The sequence below is a fragment of the Nansenia antarctica genome (genome assembly GCF_963989245.1).
Source record: "Nansenia antarctica genome assembly, chromosome: 4".
In the NCBI taxonomy this organism is placed as follows: domain Eukaryota; kingdom Metazoa; phylum Chordata; class Actinopteri; order Argentiniformes; family Microstomatidae; genus Nansenia; species Nansenia antarctica.
In genome coordinates, this window is record NC_137689.1 from 26,628,135 (window position 1) to 26,646,901 (window position 18,767).

Here is an 18,767-nt window from a genome sequence, read left to right on the forward strand (position 1 = left end):
CCACTTGTTACCCGACTCAATATTTCTGACCAATGACAATTTTGAAAGTTGTTTTTATCAATGAGTGAAGACGTGCGCGTTGCTTACAAATCAAGTATACACTGGCACGGTAAATCGTCTTGAATATTGACTCACCTGCTAAAGACCGTTCTGCTTGCGAGTAGCCTACAAAACAAATACAAGACATTTCTATTTGATGATGGTTATCGTTTGCCATCGTCAACGTATGTTTCAAGACGCATAATTTGCGTGCGGCACTGACGAATGGGATCTGGAATCGAGATTTACACTGTAACCATATTTTTTGAATGATTTATTCGTGCCGTTGATTATTTTTGCCTCACTGAATTAGCGTGGAAATGGCAGGCTCCGGCTGCAGTTGGAAGTACTACCTATGGATTTTGACAGTATTGTGCAGATCGTTGTTGCCCGTGGCCAAATCGTTGGAATCGGTTATTTGGAACTCGCAAAATGCCAAGTAAGTGCTGAGCGTACTCACATACACAAAAACAAGGCTATAAGCCTATCATGCATTCTGTAAGGTGGATAGGCCTATTGCTATAGATACATAGATAGACATTGGTCTATATACAGTTAATATGCATGGACGCTTGAACATGTTTCAAAGTACATTTGCACTAAATTACATTCAGAGCTCTTATCGGCTGGCTCTTATGCCTCAGTTTAGGATGAAACGCATGCTGTCAACCAACGCGGGAAAGGTCATTTTAGGAGAAATCAAATGGAATATATTACTGTAATCGGAAAGAGGAGCCACATTCCCAGACAACCAACTTAATAGGACTCCATCTGTGCCATTGAGTCATGTTTTCATTCAAGTTGTTATATGATTAGTTGACTTCCATTAATCAACTATTCAGAATATGAGAATGAGCTGACACATTCACCTGGATTCAGCCAGGCCCTGGCCTTTGCTGGTAGTCTATCTCACTGCAGAGTTGTCTCTACAATGAAGTGAGAGGCAGTAACTGTGTGTGTGTGTGTGTGTGTGTGTGTGTGTGTGTGTGTGTGTGTGTGTCCTAATGTGTTTTCAGGTGCTACTGATGACATGTTTACCAGTTAAATCCATTTCTTTCTCACTTTGAATGTAGATAAAATGCATAAGAAAACATCCTAATTTAACACACTTAATTCCTCTTATAATAAAGGTGTGTAAGGTATTTAGCTTTTAGAATAGGCCTATACAAGTTATAGGTCATAGCCTACCACACATCTATTGTAGATGTTTCATATGCTTCATATGCTTTATCAGTGGAAGGCCTGAAGTCACTTGCACTTAATCCTGAAATGTAATAGCATATATTATATTGATATTATGACTGATATGCTCTTAGAAAAAAAAATCTGTGAACAGAAGTCTCTGTGATGTTCTCTGCCTGTTTTAGATATTGCTACAGTCTACAAAAAAAATAATATAGGCCTGGCCCTAATATATAAAATACCTTGACTTAAGGAATACTTAAGGAATAAAGGTCAGGCCATCACACAAGTAAATCTATCTATCTCTATATATACAATGTATGCTCAAATCACTCAATTAAGATAAATTACACATTTTATGATTAACTCTCTAAAAAAATAAAAAATGTTTTAGAACACATCTTTCCGATACTTGAAAGAAGTAAGTGAAGCCCACAATATTCAAATGTCAGCCGTGATCGATTCAAGTGAATTGTGTTTTGTGTATATAGTCTCAGGCCCCTAAAAATAGTCAGGACATTGAATGTAAAAGGCCTGACAGAGACAAATAAGGAATTGTGGTTGAGCAGATGTTAAAACAAGGGCTGTGTTGTTTCACAACAGTTGGGGGTGTTTTCTCAAGTAAGTTCATGTTTGTTTACTTATCACACCAAGTGGCATTGCTTTGCTTTGCCTACCTCTACAATGCTGGTAGTTAGGTTAGCTAGGTAGTTAGGTCTATAGTGCAGCCACTTAAAGGCTGATAACTGATCTCTTGGGACATGAGGATGTGTCGACTCAATCATGATGGAACTATATGTTTAATACATTCATTGATAACACAAATGTAACACAGGTTATAAATTAACCCCCCACAATATTGGATTATCCCAAAACATTCTAGATAGATACAATTATTTCTATTTACTATGATTTCATGTATGGATAAAAAAAAAAAAATAGACGTTTATTTTGCTGAATTGATGGAGCGTATGTTTCAACTGCAGCCGTAGTTTATGAATTGGAATGCAGCAGCCATTTTGTTCAACATATTGTATTTCAAACAAAGTGTTCAGTAGTTTGTATGAGTGTCATTTTGTGTTCAGTATAGTGGAACTTCAGTATTCAGTTGATTAGACCTCCACAATGTCAACACACTGCAACTAACGTCTGTTGAAGAAATCAATTGTCTGTATATAGAATGTGAAAAGCAAAATGGGCCAACATGAGTCTTTTCAGGGGACCTAAAAACATTGTTTGGCTGTAACGATTTGTATGACTCAAGGTGATGGCCCTGCAAGAGGCTTATACTGTAGATGTCTAACTTGGAAGCAGACATATGGAATAACACTACCCCCATGCTTGTGCTGGTAAATCACTCTGTAAAGCAGCTTACAGGGCTTTCCACGGTAATTCCAGGCAGATCGGCTCTACCATTTTTTTAAAGATACATTTACACAAATGCCCGGTTTATAATTTATTGGCTCAAAGTGGTGGATGTTTGACGGCACTCTTTTCACATGTAAATGATCATACTTTTGTGTGACTCCCATTTTCTTAAGGATATATATATCTGTTCTGCCAATATTTCTCTTTCAAATAGTCCCTTGTCATTGTTCCCATAATTTTGCATGTAGTCTGCATGTGTTAACTAAATTCTAAATTCACACATTAACATACTTTGGTGGTTCAATACTGTACACATATGAGACATATAGTTGAATTGTGGGTCTCCCTAAAGCTGTTTTGTGTATAGAGTAGTCTAGTAACAGCAAGATTTATGATTGGGAATGGAATTCCTCCATTCCCTTCACTTCTTCAAACAATCCCACCGCCACCATTATTACAGTTGTTAGCCAATCTACCAACATTGATCCTGACTCACTCATGTTGCATTGTTGAATTCCTCAGAAGCCCACATTAATGTTTTCGCAGACACTTATATGGAATAGGAGCCTACTGAGGAGGGATTCAGAGACCCAAAGTGTACAGCGTGTCAAAGTAAAGACCTCAGAGTAGGACAGGAGAGCTGGGACAGGGCAGGCAACGTGTCCAAATGCGTATGTGACACATTCTAATGCTTTGGTCCTCATGTCGGGATCCGATGTAATGATCAGACTTGTGAATACATTTCAATGACACATGGCTAGTCAACTAACACAGCTTGTTTTGTGAGCCTGCTAACAATGTAAAGTAGTGTTCTAGTTAACTAGGTAGCAGTGGGGAATGGGGATTACTCACCCAATTCATTTCGTTGGAGTATTTTGGCTTGACTAGCGAGTTTGTGTTGTGATTCTCAACAACTTTGAAACGTAGTTCTGTGTTTCAAAAGAAAAGTCCGAACATTTTGATTGGTTGCTGACATGCGGACTAGTGTTGTTCCGATACCATTTTTTTATCCCGATACCGATACCGATACCTGACCGTGCAGTACTTGCCGATACCGAGTACCGATCCGATACCACGGCGTTTGAAAAAAAAAAAAAAAAAAAAACGTTTTTTGAGCCGCATACTCACCTCGATGTAAAATTATTGCTAACACTTAGTCTGGCACTGCTCAAAACCTTTGTAAAACTCGTAAAGTTTTTGTAAAACTTAAGTAAAAAATAATAATATATATATATTTAAAAAAATACGTTTTTGTAAAGTACTCGCCGATACCGATACCAGCATTTTTGTGCGTATCGGTGGCCATGCCGATACTAGTATCGGTATCGGAACAACACTAATGCGGACCAAATGATCAATCTGTGTCACATATGGATACTAAGTAGGCCTATACATCAAGTGTACATACTTGCATATGTACTTGCACTTAAAAGCTGCTTCTCTGATCATAAGTCAGATTATGAAACATGAATATACGTCAATGTTTGAAATTGTGATTATACATACATATACAAGTATCAATATTGACATTCCCACCATTTTTACTATTTTGTTGTGCTATGGTTGAGGAATAGATCAATCTGTTACAACTTTACAACTTGTTTTACAACATTACAACTTTTTTTTATATGGAGGGCAACTAAATGGCGTGTTTACAAGGGGGAAATAGATTGTAATTCTATCCATTTATTATTGATATTGAACAAACCTGTTTCTCTAATTTCTCAAGAGGGAATACAATTGAAAGGTAATTGAAAATCTGTATTTTGTTAAGACTTCTTAAGAAAAGTGAGCTTGCTAGCATCTGCCATGAAGAGTAGTGAGAAGAATCACAGCTTTTGAAAGCTCAATCAAGTATAGATTATGGTCAACCTTTCCTCTATCCTTTGAAAAGACACAAAAAGATTTTTTTTCTACTTCTGAAACCCATCACTGCTAAACCACATTTAGCCTCCCATCTCTCTCCCTTGTGAGAACAATAGCAATGTAATGCTGCTCTGTATCTCCAGGATTCAAAGTTATGTTTCGGACAGACCCAAGAGCTCCTCCTTAAGGTTAGGATAGGACCAGACAAGACAAGACTGGAAAACCAGCCAGGCCTATTATTATAAATGATGAATTGAATATTTGTAATGATTCAGAAGGCATCGTCAGATATTAAAACCTAGAAGTGTTATGTATCAAAGGTATCTTGAAAGTAGACCCTCTCCTCAGGCCATTTGACCAATCTTATAATTATAATTTCTTCTAATTCCTCAAGGGAAAACGAGTCATGTAGAAAGGCTTGCTTCAGACACATAAAGTTAATGTTTTAACCAACAAGTTAATGTATTATCGAGGTATTTTACAAGGGATTATCAGTTTGCAATGAATAAGTCATTGATTATGCCAGTTCGACAGAACAGAGTAAAATAGTAAAGGACTTTGGGAATAATTGCTATTGATTTTTGGTTTTTGATTCGACACATGGCCTCCATAGTTAGCAGATCTATCTCGGCTTGGATATTCAGCACCATATGACAAATGGAGAAGATATCGAGTGGCCACTGTGTTTAGTGCATTAGAGCCAAGTGAAATACTAGGAGCTTCACTGTGCCATCATGATCAATGCTCCTCTGATTAAAAGTGACAGTCCAGAGATTAACTCTGTCACTGTTTAAATAGACTGTGCCAACCCTCAAACCTTTAATAAACCCGCCCAATGCCCCTGCACCCTAGGTTTCCCACCCCAGTTTACACAAGAAAGGGATTCTTTTGATAAATGTCACAGGAGTGTTTTTTGTTCTCCTCCGGCCCTCATCCCTCCATGCTGGTTGTGATAACGCTTCACACAAACCCAGACCCCATCACAAAGACCAGAGACTTAGGAGCCACCTCAGGATGGCTTAGTTCAAGAATGAAAGGAAAGTAAAAGCAGTCATTGTGGCCATCAAGCACTCTAATATTCCACCTTTAGAAAGCAGAAGAGCTACGGGCTCAGACAGTTGTCCTGAGTGTGTCTTTTGGCAGCCTGTTGGCTTGATTATGATCAACCTAAAGTCGGGACAAACATGGAAATCCCTGAATGAAACATAGTAATGCTCTAACTTGTTTTACATCATAATTCTTGACTTAAGAAGTCAAGAATTAAGTTGTTTCCCAAATAATGACACTTGAAGATGTGATGCTTTTGGACTGCAGGTAAATGGACTTACACTTATTCCAAAGCGCTTTACAACGGCCTCTCATTCACCCATTCACACACCAATGGAGGCAAGCTACCATGCAAGGCGCCAGCCCGCTCATTGGGAGCAATTTGGGGTTCAGTGTCTTGCCCAAGGACACCTCGATACGTGGCCAGCCAGGGATCGAACAGCCAACCTTGCGATCATTAGACGCTGGTTCTACCTCCTGAGCTACAGCCGCCCCGGCCTGCTTTTGATGAATGAATGAATGAATGAATGAATGGACTTTATTGTCATTGCTACAGTACAGGTACCAAACAACGAAATTTAGGAGGGGTGGCTCCCCTGGTGTTAGGAAAGAAAAAAAAAAAAAAAAAAACTTTTAGAAAAAGAATAAAATCACAAGAAGGTAAGGAGCTGGTTTACATAAATAAAGGCTATGTACACAATCCACTGTACTATACTGCACAGATAGTCAACTAGGGTTGTCATATTGCACAATAGTATTTTTTCACGTTATTTAAAGTGTCACAGTTTGCAGGCTTGAAATGTACATGTTTGTGCCTCAGCACTACACCTGATTTTTTCAGTCCAGCAGCTGCCATACAATCCGTCCAGACTGTCCTGGGCCCAGAACTTAGGTCTTTGCTGTGTTCAGGGCCTTGACGGCCCTGTGGTAGAAGCAGTTCTTCAGTCTGTTTGTCTTAGCGGCCGGGGTCCTGTACCTCCTTTTCGAGGGCAGCCTGATAAAGTGTACGTGCCCAGGGTGTGTGCCACCACTGTGATATAACAAGTATAAACCAAATATTTCAGTCCTACTTTAACAACAGAGGAAAGCCATTGATACACACAGGAGGCATGGATTTGTTAAGTAACAGCAATATTGAAATGACGACATCTACAGTACTTCCCTACAAAGGGAAAACAAAAAAGTCTCCTACCACGGTAAAGGTCTAGAACACCTTCATGTTGCTCCATGGCTAATGTGGGCCAACTTCAGTCTCATGTGGGCCATCTTTATCCTATCTCAGCACTTTTGTCTGCCGGTCAGGTACACATGAACTTTCCCCCAGTACTTTACTTATTTAGACGTACATGCGACAGGAATATTCACGGTGGTGTTTTACAGCATGTTTTCTCTGGGCTAAACTGGAGCCTTCAGCCAAATGATCGGTTAATGGACGACCCAAATCTCAAATGCAGTAAAAGATTCTATTCTAAGATATTTTTCGCAGTTTTTTTTTTTTTGCGCCCATGTGTCATTTTTATAAATCTGTTGACAGATTTGGGCTGTTACGTTCTTTTGCAATGACTCATGTACCCCTTTAAATCAAATGCTGAGCTATGCATAGGGAACAGTATTTACTGTACAACTGAACACAAGTGACACTCAAATGCTTGTGACAACTGATCATTCATGTTGTCTGGTGTACTGGTGAAGCATTGTGTAGCATTAGCACCACCTCTGTGTCTCCATTAGCTATAACACATAGACCCTACAGAAACCTTTTTGGTGATGTGTTGTTCAGAAAGCTTCTGTTTTCATTACCTACATTTGTTTCTAAATTGCATCATGAGAACATGAACTCCTGTGTCTTCCCATCTTTTCACGCTGCTCTTTACATACAGTTCACGGCAAGCCATTGAGTTCATACTTACTGGCAGAGCAGTCGTTGTTGAACACCACAAGAACGCCATTGTTTGGCAGACTGGATCCATGACCATTCCTAAGTAAACTACAACATTCATTGGACTCTACTAAACAATCAGGGGATTGGGATATGGGGGTGGGGGGGGGTCTTGTACAGAACGTGATTGTGTAGCACAAGGAGGGAAGAACAGATGTTCCATATCAGAGGAGAAGGTCACACAAATGGGTATTCCACTAGACTGTCTTGTCTTTGTGTGTGAGATCTGTGATATTTGGATACAGATATTAGGCTACTTTCCACACATGCATATGGCTTCTCTTAACAATACTCTCTCTGTCTGTACAAGGGTTCGACGATCTAATTGTTTTTTGGCTTCTAGTTAAGGAATGTGTTCTGAGTTTGGCAAGTGTTAAATATGGTGAACAGCCTAGCGGTAGTGTTGGGAATTGTTTTAGAGCTTTTTTGGTGTAGATGGATTCATTTGGCTTTAATGTAAAGGTATGAACAGGTGTGCAATTCCATAGACATGATATGATGTTCTAGAACAATCTTTGACCAGAGAGGAAACATTATTACATTCCTCACTCCTTCAGAGATAGCACAAACACAGAATGTGATCTGATCTGAGTACAATAGTTACACTGATGTATTGAGTGGGATTCCAAACAAGGAGAGAGACGTTATTTATTTATTTTTACAGAGAAAAGAGCAGTAGGGAAACCCTTGTGTCATGTTGCATTCCGGATCTAGGGATTGGTTCTGGAATGGATGGGTGTGACAGCTATTCCAAAGTCCATTAGAACCAGTGTTCCAGAGCCGAATTAACTAAATAACTGATGCCGTAAGCCTGTTGGGCCTAGTCCCACTGTAAGTATGTCACTGCGCCAGATGGACTCTTTGCTAGGATGAATTTTATTATCAATTATGAAACAACCCTTTAATTTGCAATGTGTGTAATGAGAGAAATTAGGCAGCAGAAATGACGTAACACAGCCACAATTATTCCATCATTACCGCCATTATAGCCCTGACAGCGACAAATAGAGAACAGCATATCATTTGCATGTGACAAATATGATCGATATTATTTTCTCCGTCTAAGGGTAGACGTCGTATGGGAGCCATCTTGATCTTAGCTGAGGGCTTTCCTCTCTTTTTTTGTCTGATCATCTGGCCCTCAAAGACCAGTGATCCAATGTCTCTGTAAGCCAGGCCTTTCTCCACACCACCTTTAACCTATTCTACTGGGTCTCCTTCAGGGCCCTCTCCGCGCATTGCTGTGTGAATGACCAGCATGAAAGGATTCCCCTAGTCCACCTCCCAGAGCTTGGGGGTGGGTGTGTGTGTGTGGGGGGGGGGGGGGGGGGGGAAGGAGTGGATTAAAAGTCACACTGTTAACGCCACAGCTCCCTCGGATTGGCGGACCCTCAAACCGCCGAGTGTCCTGGCAGCTGGAGAGGCCGGCTCAATAGCCTCATGCCGGGAAGCATTCTCTCCCGCTCTATACAAGAGTCTGCAAAGGAATCTGGAGGGGGGAAAAAAGATTTTCCTCCAAATTCTGACTAGGTTTGAGGAAACTTTAGAGAGCCCATAGATGCTCATTTGAAGCGCATATTGCTCTTGAGAGTGTGGATCCACACAAATAAATAATTGTTTGTCTTTTGGGAGGATTCTGCTGTCATCGCTCGGAGCTGCCTACACCTCTGACAGGCTGAAGGAAAATCCTAAATGGCTTACAGCAAGTGGTGGGATTTGAAGGCCATTAATGAATTAATTTGTTTGCTGGTTTGATGGATGGAGTCAAATAATAACAGCTTATGGGCTGTTTGCCCCCCCCCCCCCCCCGCCCACCCCCCTCTCCCCCGACCTGTATGTAATTATTTTACCTGACAGGGACATCTGAGACAATTGAAGACAATGCAGGCAGTACCAACAGGAGATTAATCCCGCGTACAAAAGCATTTGTTTTGAGAGGTGGTGAGCTGTCAGATTAAAGTTTCAGGAGGGGGAGAGGACAATGAAGTCCCCACAAAGCCATATTGAAATTCCTTCCAGTGTGCCCTTACACATGAAAATCGATGACATTGTCTCTATGACACCAGGTACTCCTCAAAGGGATGGTGCCATTGTGTGCCTTCACTGAGGTTCCAGTGTGCCTGCAGGTCACAGTCACAGGCCCTGACTGATGAGGCTGTGTGACACTGTTTCCCCCCCCCCATGGAATGCCCTCCACAGATTCAGGCTGCTTAACACACTTAAAGGCACTCTCAAGTAGAACACATTACCAAACAACGTTGTTAAACCCCAGGCCATGCATATTTGCTGCTTTTTTTGCATAATAGCAAGATATGCACACTATCGTCTTGCTTTGATAAAAAAAAAAGTTATGAAAGTTTTTTGGGGGGGGAAAAAAAGTTATAATAGCACAAAACAAAACAAACACAGTATTCGAGCTATATGTTTTGAATAGGGCGGTCATGGTTATCCTCTGATTGTATTGACCTGGATTTGATTGCTTGACAAGCATTGTTAAGAGGACCATCACAATTATAGTATCGGTTGGAAAAAGTGCAGACTTTGTTCCAAAGAAATGTATACTATAGTGGGCTGATTTAACCTCATGTTTGAGCTAGAATTTTCTCCATACTAAAATTGCCTTTGAACAATTAGTCTTGGTTGTCTCTCCCATGAGTGTAGACTGGCGCAGAAGCTGTGGGGAAAAGAAATGTGATTATATAAACTAACAGATGTATTTGAAATCTAAGGCAAAGACAAGAACTAGATGGCCTCCTTACACAAGAAACAATATTTTCACGGTTGACTACTGTGTTTTTTGAAGAGCGGGGGGATTTGAAGCAGTTGACACTTCAAACGAGAACCGTGAGTCCAACATCTGCCATTCCAAAGCACCCAACACGCAAGGCCCACATCGTAATAGTTATTTGATACAGGGAACAATGCGAAACCATTCTCTGCCATATTTGGGCTTTCAGTGATTCCAATGTTCCCAAATCTAGTTAGACTGAATAAGCTGCTCATATAAGAGAGAGGAAGCTCCGAGAACAGCAGCTCTTCTAATACATTGTCCTGGCATTAAGGTTGCCAACTGCGTGACAAGTGCTATTATAGTGTGTCAGCGTTTATCCCTTCAGATTTGAGGTTTGAAAAATAGCATGAATTTACACCCAAAAAGTCTATTCAGGGTTCTTTTGATACTTGGATTCGCTGCGGGCAAAAGCGAAGCCACAGGAGAATCACTATTTCAACAAGAATCCAAAATAGGAAAACGTCCCATATGGACGGAATAGAGTTGAAACCCCTTGAATCCCAATAAGGAGGAGGAACTCTTAAATGAAATATTCCATGACAAGTGTTAGTGCCCTCTTTCTCTGTGATGGACCATTATGGCTGTGGTGGGTTCAGTCCACTGCGTTTGGCATTGTGTCTGCTCATACACGGTTACCACTTTGCATGTAATGTTCTTCTGAACTACTAAAGGCAGCGTGCGTGTCCACACATAGTCACATTGCAAGGCAAGGTTGCAGCTGTCTCCACAAAAGGGAATACTTGTTGGGTAGAAGGAGTCTCCGGTGTCAGTGTGGCCGATCTCAGTGAGATTAAGGGTAAGTATCAGTTGCAGATGGTACTAATGGTGATAACATAGCTTCCCTAATAGCATGTCTTTTCCCCCTGCTGTCTTAAGCTATTAGCCGGCTGTTCCGAGAAAACAAAAACAAATGTTGTCTTGAGAAGACTAGTATTAAAAGGGGAACAACCCTCTTGAAACAAAGAAGATAAAGAACTGGCCTGGCAACTTTCTGTCAGACTGGAGCTGTAACACACTCACCTAAGGCAGTCCTAACTCTATCAAAGCGGAGATGTAACACACACACACCCCAGGCTGTCCTAACTCTATCAGACCTTAGCTGTAACACACACACCCCAGGCAGTCCTAACTCTTACTCTATCAGACCGGAGATGTAACACCCCAGGCACTTCTAATTTTATCACAACAGCTTTGTTTGGACTGATTCTGTTCCGCCGGTTTCGAAAGAGGGACATTTTTCCTTTTTATTTGCTTTTCAAATAAGATGGTGTTGCAGCAGGTTTATCATGTTTCATGCAAATGAACTGTCTTTTATTTATTGAAATGTTCTCCTAACCTGCATAATAAAAATAATTTGCCCCCAAATCCCAGAATTTTTGGACGATGCAATAAACCGGAAATTACAATTGCAGAATCATGTTTACATGTTTGTTATCCTGCGGGATGAATTCTATACTCAGATTCAGATCCCATGATTCTTGATTCATTGGTCCCTTGCTCTTCCAGTCTGTGATGATATTTGAAGTGCACCTTTTTTTACTTTAAAACTCAGACCTAACAAGTTAACAACTAGTGTGACATGGAATTCATATTCATATTGACAGTAAACAGAGAGTTCCTGCATGCTGGGTGGAAATCATTTGCATTATAAAGACGGGGGCGGGGGGGTTGGCTCTATATCTCTAACCATTATCCAGTTTGACATGACAGGTAATTGTGATACAAGGAGGTAATTTTAGACGTTGGTATGTGTCCTATACCAAAATGGTAGGTCAGAGGCCTTGCCCTCTAATAAGATACACACACGTCAGTTGACTGTGATCCACGGCAGTGTAACTGTTATATCTTGTTAAAGTAAGCAGTGAGATTGAGTTGTCTTTCCCCATGACAGGCTGTCATTGACTCCTCTTTGTTGCCTCACCTAGTATTGCCCAATGTTCTTTTCTCCTCCGCGACTCGACTCTGAAAGGAGTGTCGTTGGTTTAGTAGTTAATAAATAAAGAGGGAGGGCAGCCAATCTGGTTCAGGCCAAGACATGCATTTTGATTTTAGATTTGGCGGTGCATTCATTCGGTGGTTTTTTTGGTTAAACCGTTTGGAAATACTTTTTTTGGTTGCAGTGCTCAGTGTGTGAAGTGGCGCAATGCCCCTGGAGACAACTGTCTGTGTTTCATATGTTGTTATTAATGCAACCTCCCCTTGATCCTGAGACAAGTCTTGACAATCAAATAGTTTGTTGAGTCATAGATGTTTCAACTTGCTCTGAGCCAGGTGTTTGGTGAGCCTGCCCCCCCCCCCGAGAGAGGCGATGGTTAAAACAGTTGCATTCTTCGTCTACGTACATACTGTAGGGGTTGTTGGATCAATAGCACACACTTCGTATCAGCTGCTATTGTCATATCAATCAGTTCTGTCTTCAGTAATGGGGAGCTAGTGTTCCTGATTCCTTCTCCTATAAGAGAACGTACACCATTCATGCCACGTTATCCCATTCAGCAAAACCTCTGATCACCTCTACTCTCTGTCGTACAGTACGGTAAATCCAAGTCAGAAAGATTTATTGGGCAGGCTTATGTTTATGGATTCCTATGACATTTGTACTTAACAATCATTTGTTTCTCAGGCTGCTCAGGTTTTGCATTTTTCCAGTAAAACCTGTTTATTAGCATGTTGTTGGTCAGAGGGTAATCAGCTCTGATTCTGTAACCTGATCAGCAACACCAGAGTGGTGCCAGATCCTCATTAACTTGTTCCCTGTTTAACAGTACAGTGGAGGGGAATTTCCACTGAACTCAGATCAGCCTCGATCACATGAAACGCTGCTGGGGAACGTCAGCCCCTCAAGCAAGACTGCTCAGATAGGAGACGTTACTAGAGATTAAGAGAGTTTACGATACTAGAAATGTTCACTGTGTTGTTCTGTTTACAGTTCACACGACTAACACCAGAAAGATTGGTTCTTTTTTAGTATAATTTTTCATTTCATTCATCTTTGAACATAACAGTGACTAATAATACAGTTAAGTTAAGTCACCCAGACATGACAACTGCCTATTGGGTGCAAGAGTTAATACAAATACAATTTAAATCAGTGCAACACAAACAGTACAGGATGGAGGAAGAATATTGTTTGGAGAACATGATGACGATCTTACAAGGGATGCAGGGTGTTTGTGGGAGTATGTGACTCATTGCTACTGGAGTCATCACAATGAGTCACAATGTATTATGCAGATACTTCTTTCTTTAGTCAGGAACATAAAGGAAGCTGCCAATCACACATTCCTGCCAGAGCTAATGAGGGAACAAGCTAGCCTCATCATCTCATGCCTTTGACCTGTGACATTTCTTCTCCCAATCCAATGGGAATGAAGGCAGAAGTGCGAGAGGAAGGGCGACAACGTATCTGCTTGCAAATGCACGCTTGTCCAAGTGAAGGTTGACAATGAATTGTGATGCTTCATTTCCTTACAAAGAAAGATAAATATTGAACACTGTTTCAAAGGGGAGAGAACAAATACAACCATTACACCTCCGTCGTTTGCTTGACTGGATCGTAAATCTTTGCCTGTGGTTTTGTCCTGTGCTACTGTTTCCATGCTTTTGCATACAGGGGAACTGTCCTACGGTCATACACTATGTATGCTTCAGACTTATTACCAGCAAGGACTTGCTTCTGAGCTACCGGGCGCGAGCAAGACAAATGGTGCTGCCTTGCTGGACGTGAAGGGGCTAATTACCTTCCCTTCCCTTCCCAAGGGGAGACTGAAAAAGAAACAGAACACGCATGAGTTGTAAGCAGTATTTAGGAGGCTACTTTGTAAACATGGCTGGTTTCCCGGACACAGATTAAGCCTAGTCCTTGACTAAAACACATCCTCAATGGTTGTCTGACCCTCACACAGAGACATTAAACACAAATAACTAAACTAAAGTAATGGATGTCGGCCATCTCTTGTACTGGAAAAGCACAGTAGCTAGCATAAGAATCAATCAGGTAATGTCTCAGAACAGTGCATTGACATCGAGTTAAATTCGAGGGTAATATATTTTTTATTAACTGTGTAAAAGTTTGCATTCACATGCCCTTAGGCGATTTATTATGAAGACCAAAATGCTAACTGAAGCTAACTTTTTATGAATGCTAATCTAATGTGATCATTCTAATTAAGATGGTTCGATCCCTGCCTCAGGAGGGAGCTGCATGTGCCCTTGAGCAAGGCACTTATCCCCTAATTGCTCCAGGAAGCGCCGAATATGGCTGACCCTGTGCCAAAATACCAAATTCCAACAATTGATTGACAAGTTGATTGCATGGCAATAAAATCAAAAATAAGATGCTGCAAGATACAGCAATAAACAACTCTACTGCTGGCTGCTGTGCTGTGCTGTGACAGCTGTTGAATGCGCTCCTCCACCACTAGTTTCAAATCGTGATGACAACATCTTAATACATTCACTTAGTTCTCAGACAGGGTAACTGCTAGTTAGCTAGCCAACTCAATCCATAAAATAAAAGAGAATACCAGAGAATGGATGTAAAACTTAAGTACAAAAAGGCTAGTACTGTGGCCATACCCCCACACCAAATAAACCCACTCTTTCAACAACATTGCAAAGCAACAGGTCGGCTTTGTCCCATCCTTATTTCCATGGTAGTTGTGTGTACGTGTTTACATAGGTACAGCCCCTCTGCTTACAGATGACATTTGTCTCTTTCTCACTACCGGCCTATATTATTGCACGTCGCTGGCCTACGGTGGCTGTGTACGCTAAGTTGTGTTTGGTATCCACACGTCAGCCACTGTCATATACAGGGGTGCAAACGTGTCACCTTTGAGCCGTTTTTACCTCAAAATAGGTCAAACATTTTCATAAATGTTCTTTGTTTTCAGGCAAAAAAAAAATCTTGTCACCTTTTTGGGCCGTCACCAGTTTGCATTCCTGTATTTATGAATAAGCTTATTTCTTCAATGGTTGTCTCGCAGAATAGTGCTGGGATCACATTATAGCTCTCTGCATGGAGTAAGACGACGACATTATAAAAATATACAATATGGCATCTAACTGTAACCTAACCATAGGCGTATCAATTCACTGTTGAATTCCATGGAGAAGTCTTAACTGGCTTCTTACTTAGCCTCTGTCCCTTGAACATGTGATAATGTTTGTTCATACGTATGAACCAGCTGTCATCCAGCTGCGATGTTGACCTACTGATTAATTGCTTAATTGTTTTTACACACATATTTTGTGTATATGATAGAACATATATGATAGAATCCCTAGTATATAACATGCCACAGAAATGATGTGGACTATCCAGTGATCGGAAAAAGTACTATGGTAAGGACATATTTATAGACCATGATTATTCTTTGTTACGCAATGATATAGAACAGGTCCAGGGAAATCAATGGGTAATTAGGGTAATCTTTGCGATAGTGAGCACAGGGAAATGTTTACAGACATATTTGGCATGGGACTGTACCAAAACATGAGCACATAACAGTGAGCAATAAGAGGAAAAGGATCTATGTTACATGGACTGAGTGCAATCTTCTACAGTCCATTAGACTATATTGCATTGTCTGTCTTCTATTCATTGCAGTGTATGTCAGTGAATGTAGAGTTCCCCACCATGCTGTACTGAAAACAAATTCCATAACAGTAAGTTATGTGGCAATAAAAGGAACATACTCTATAGACAAGGCTTAAGCCTAGTCCTGGACTAAATCACACTTTCAATGTAAAATCTCCATTGAAGATGCTTTTTAGTCCAGGATTAGGCTTAAGCCTTGTCTGTGAAACTGGCCCTAAGAGTATGAATTAGGTTGTTTGAGGGAAGCTTTGAATCCTCAGCAACCTACTCAGTGGTGAACATAATTGTTAGAAGTACAGTAGACCGACAAACAGCACTATAGCAGGTATGTACGCTATGTGCTGGAAAATCTTGTTAGTGCATAGATGAAGTTATGGGTGGTGGTGCGCATTTGAATTTCCTGTCATTTGCGGCGTTTGACGTCAGTCAAGTCGTAACCTCTCACTTCAACCATAGTTTTCGGTCATTAATCCTCATTAGGAACCAATCTCCCAATCTGAGGCAGATGCCTTAAAAGTACAGTATGTAATGTTCAAGCTTTCCAAAAGCTTCCGAATTGTTGTAGTGACTATGTTTAATCTGTAGAGATCAGGGAATGGGATCGGTGATATGTCATGTACGAACACTGTTTTGCGCCCGGAAACATGGAACGCTTTCTAAAAGGGATGATCCCAACTGACACTTTGCATATAAACTGGTGCTGTCAATCAAATTAAATTAAAATGTTCAATCAAGTTAATCACAGTAGTATTCTGAAATTTAATCATGATTAATCACAAGTTTAAAACCGATCACTGTTGTTTTCATTCTCAAATTGATATCACAGGTACATGTCTCTCCTTGGTTAACTGAACATTTTCAAAGTGCTGATTGTTACTTTCAATAAACATTATTGTACACTGATAGTAGCAGGTTGAATGGCTTGCTTAAGCTGTTAATGTTTACTCGCTACTCACAACTGGTTTGTAACACAGGACCTTGTCGCCGGCAGATCTGTTCAGGGTAGGAAAGCTGGCTGTGTCTCAGAACCTAGTTCAGGGCTGGCTAGCTAGCTAGCTCTCTACTCCATTCATCGATTATTGTTATTGAAGCTAGTGTTGCTGTCCCAGTCTCTGTAATAAGGGACAATATAGGATATTCCTGGTCCACATATGAAGCTTTCATTCAACCATACTATAAGGGGAAAAAAGAGGTGTCGATTTGATCGCAAACGGTGTTAATTCATCTGTAACAAAGGACAGAACACTTGAAGTGGTGGTGATTAGCGTCTATACATATGTAAACATGTGTGGTCACGAATGTAACCAACGACTGTCTCATCATCACCTCTACAGGCGTTTGACACACATGTCAGTAGAAGTTATGATTTATGGTATTATGAATTTATGGTAATAAGATGAATTCCAGTACATTTCTTTTTACCGCGTTAAGGTTTCCAAATTAACCGTGATCGTTATCGTGTTAACATTGACAGCCCTAATATAAACATGTTGTCACTGCCAGGGGTGTTATCGGGGAGTGGACTTTCTGTCTCTAGGCAGGATAGAGGGGAACTATCTTATTACAGTAGGTTGAAGTTGCTGTGATAGTTAAGACTGTATACAAAAGCCATTATTCCAGACTGAACTCACAAAACAATGACCAGCTTGTATTTGAGCAACCAAATAACTGGTTTACAGGTGAATGGTAACCTATGCCTTTTTGTACTGTACCCCTTTTGCTTTATAAGTAGACTTTTAACGGTAGGCTATATATATATATAGACTGTTTCAGCTGCAGATGAAATGGCAATGAAATATTGTGTCTTAACCCAAGTCATGCTTTAGTTATGATTAGCAGTCACATATCAGCAAGCAAGTACAATATTTTTGGGGGGATTTTATGTAATTTTTAGAGCATGTTGTTTTTCTTCATTCCCGAGACATTTGTTTTTCTTCCCTGCTCAGCACAACAGCTAGTTTGGCTTGTGGTTCCTTTACCCTTAAATTACTGTCAGAGCGAGAAGATGTTTTTCTGTTTGTTAATGATTTGCAGGCATGAAGGGAAAACGATACCTGCCAATCTGCATCTTTATCCAACATTGAAAACACGGCCATCTTTCAGATATCATCATGCTTTCAGCTGCGAAATAATAGAGTGTGTTTGTATTTTTGTGTTGTTGTATTTTTAAATTCTATCGATTTCAATCCAAATCATTGTATAATTATATCCTGTTAAAAACAGAAATATGCAACGTACACGTGACGGAACACTTTCAGTGTGTGCTGCCTTCTAGCAAGCCCGAGGCCTATTGAGGGAGGTGTGAATGGTGACAACTTAAGAGAGCCCAGACTAGTTGCACCCTTCTCTCCGCTGTTCCACTGGATAACTGATCCAGCAGAGGGGCATTGTGGGATGGAAGGGGTATGCCAAGTCATGTGCTTGAATTCCCCCTCGGAATGTGAGAACGGGAGCGGCGGGCGGGGCAAGTGTGGCTGTGCCACTCATCAGAGGTCTTTTCTCCCTCTGTGAAGATCTCAGTACCATTGTGAGGCCATGTGAAGGAAGGAGCTTCATTTGCATGGACCACCTAATTCAGGTTCTTAATTGGTCGCATTCAAGACACTAAATCCATGTTCAGTTGTCTAATACGTGTGGGTGTGGGTGTGAGTGTGTGTGTGTGTGTCGGTGTGGGTGTGTGTGTGTGTGACAGAAAGAGAGAGACAGACAGAGAGAGAGAAAGAGAGAGAGAGAGAAAGAGAGAGAAGAGATAAGCCACGTGCTTCATGTTAACATAACAAAGACAGAAGGGTGTGATAATGATGCACGGTAAAGTTCTCGTTTGTCTGAGAGCACCGGGGAAGACGATTTAAGAGGGAGGATGGTGGGGGGAGTTGGGGGGAGGGGAGGGGGGCAAGTTAATCAAAATAATGATGGTGTGGTTGATTAGTAAA

The 18,767-nt window shown here is 40.8% G+C and overlaps 1 protein-coding gene across 1 annotated transcript in view; it reads left to right on the forward strand.

Moving 5' to 3' along the window:
- Window positions 1–359: 359 nt before the first annotated feature.
- Window positions 360–18,767, forward strand: part of efnb1 (ephrin-B1) — a gene marked incomplete at both ends in the record, with an annotated part of 47,385 nt that continues 28,977 nt past the window's right edge. The window contains one exon of the mRNA XM_080527977.1: window positions 360–478. Coding sequence (XP_080384103.1) covers window positions 360–478 — 119 coding nt within the window. The remainder of the gene's footprint in view (window positions 479–18,767) is intronic.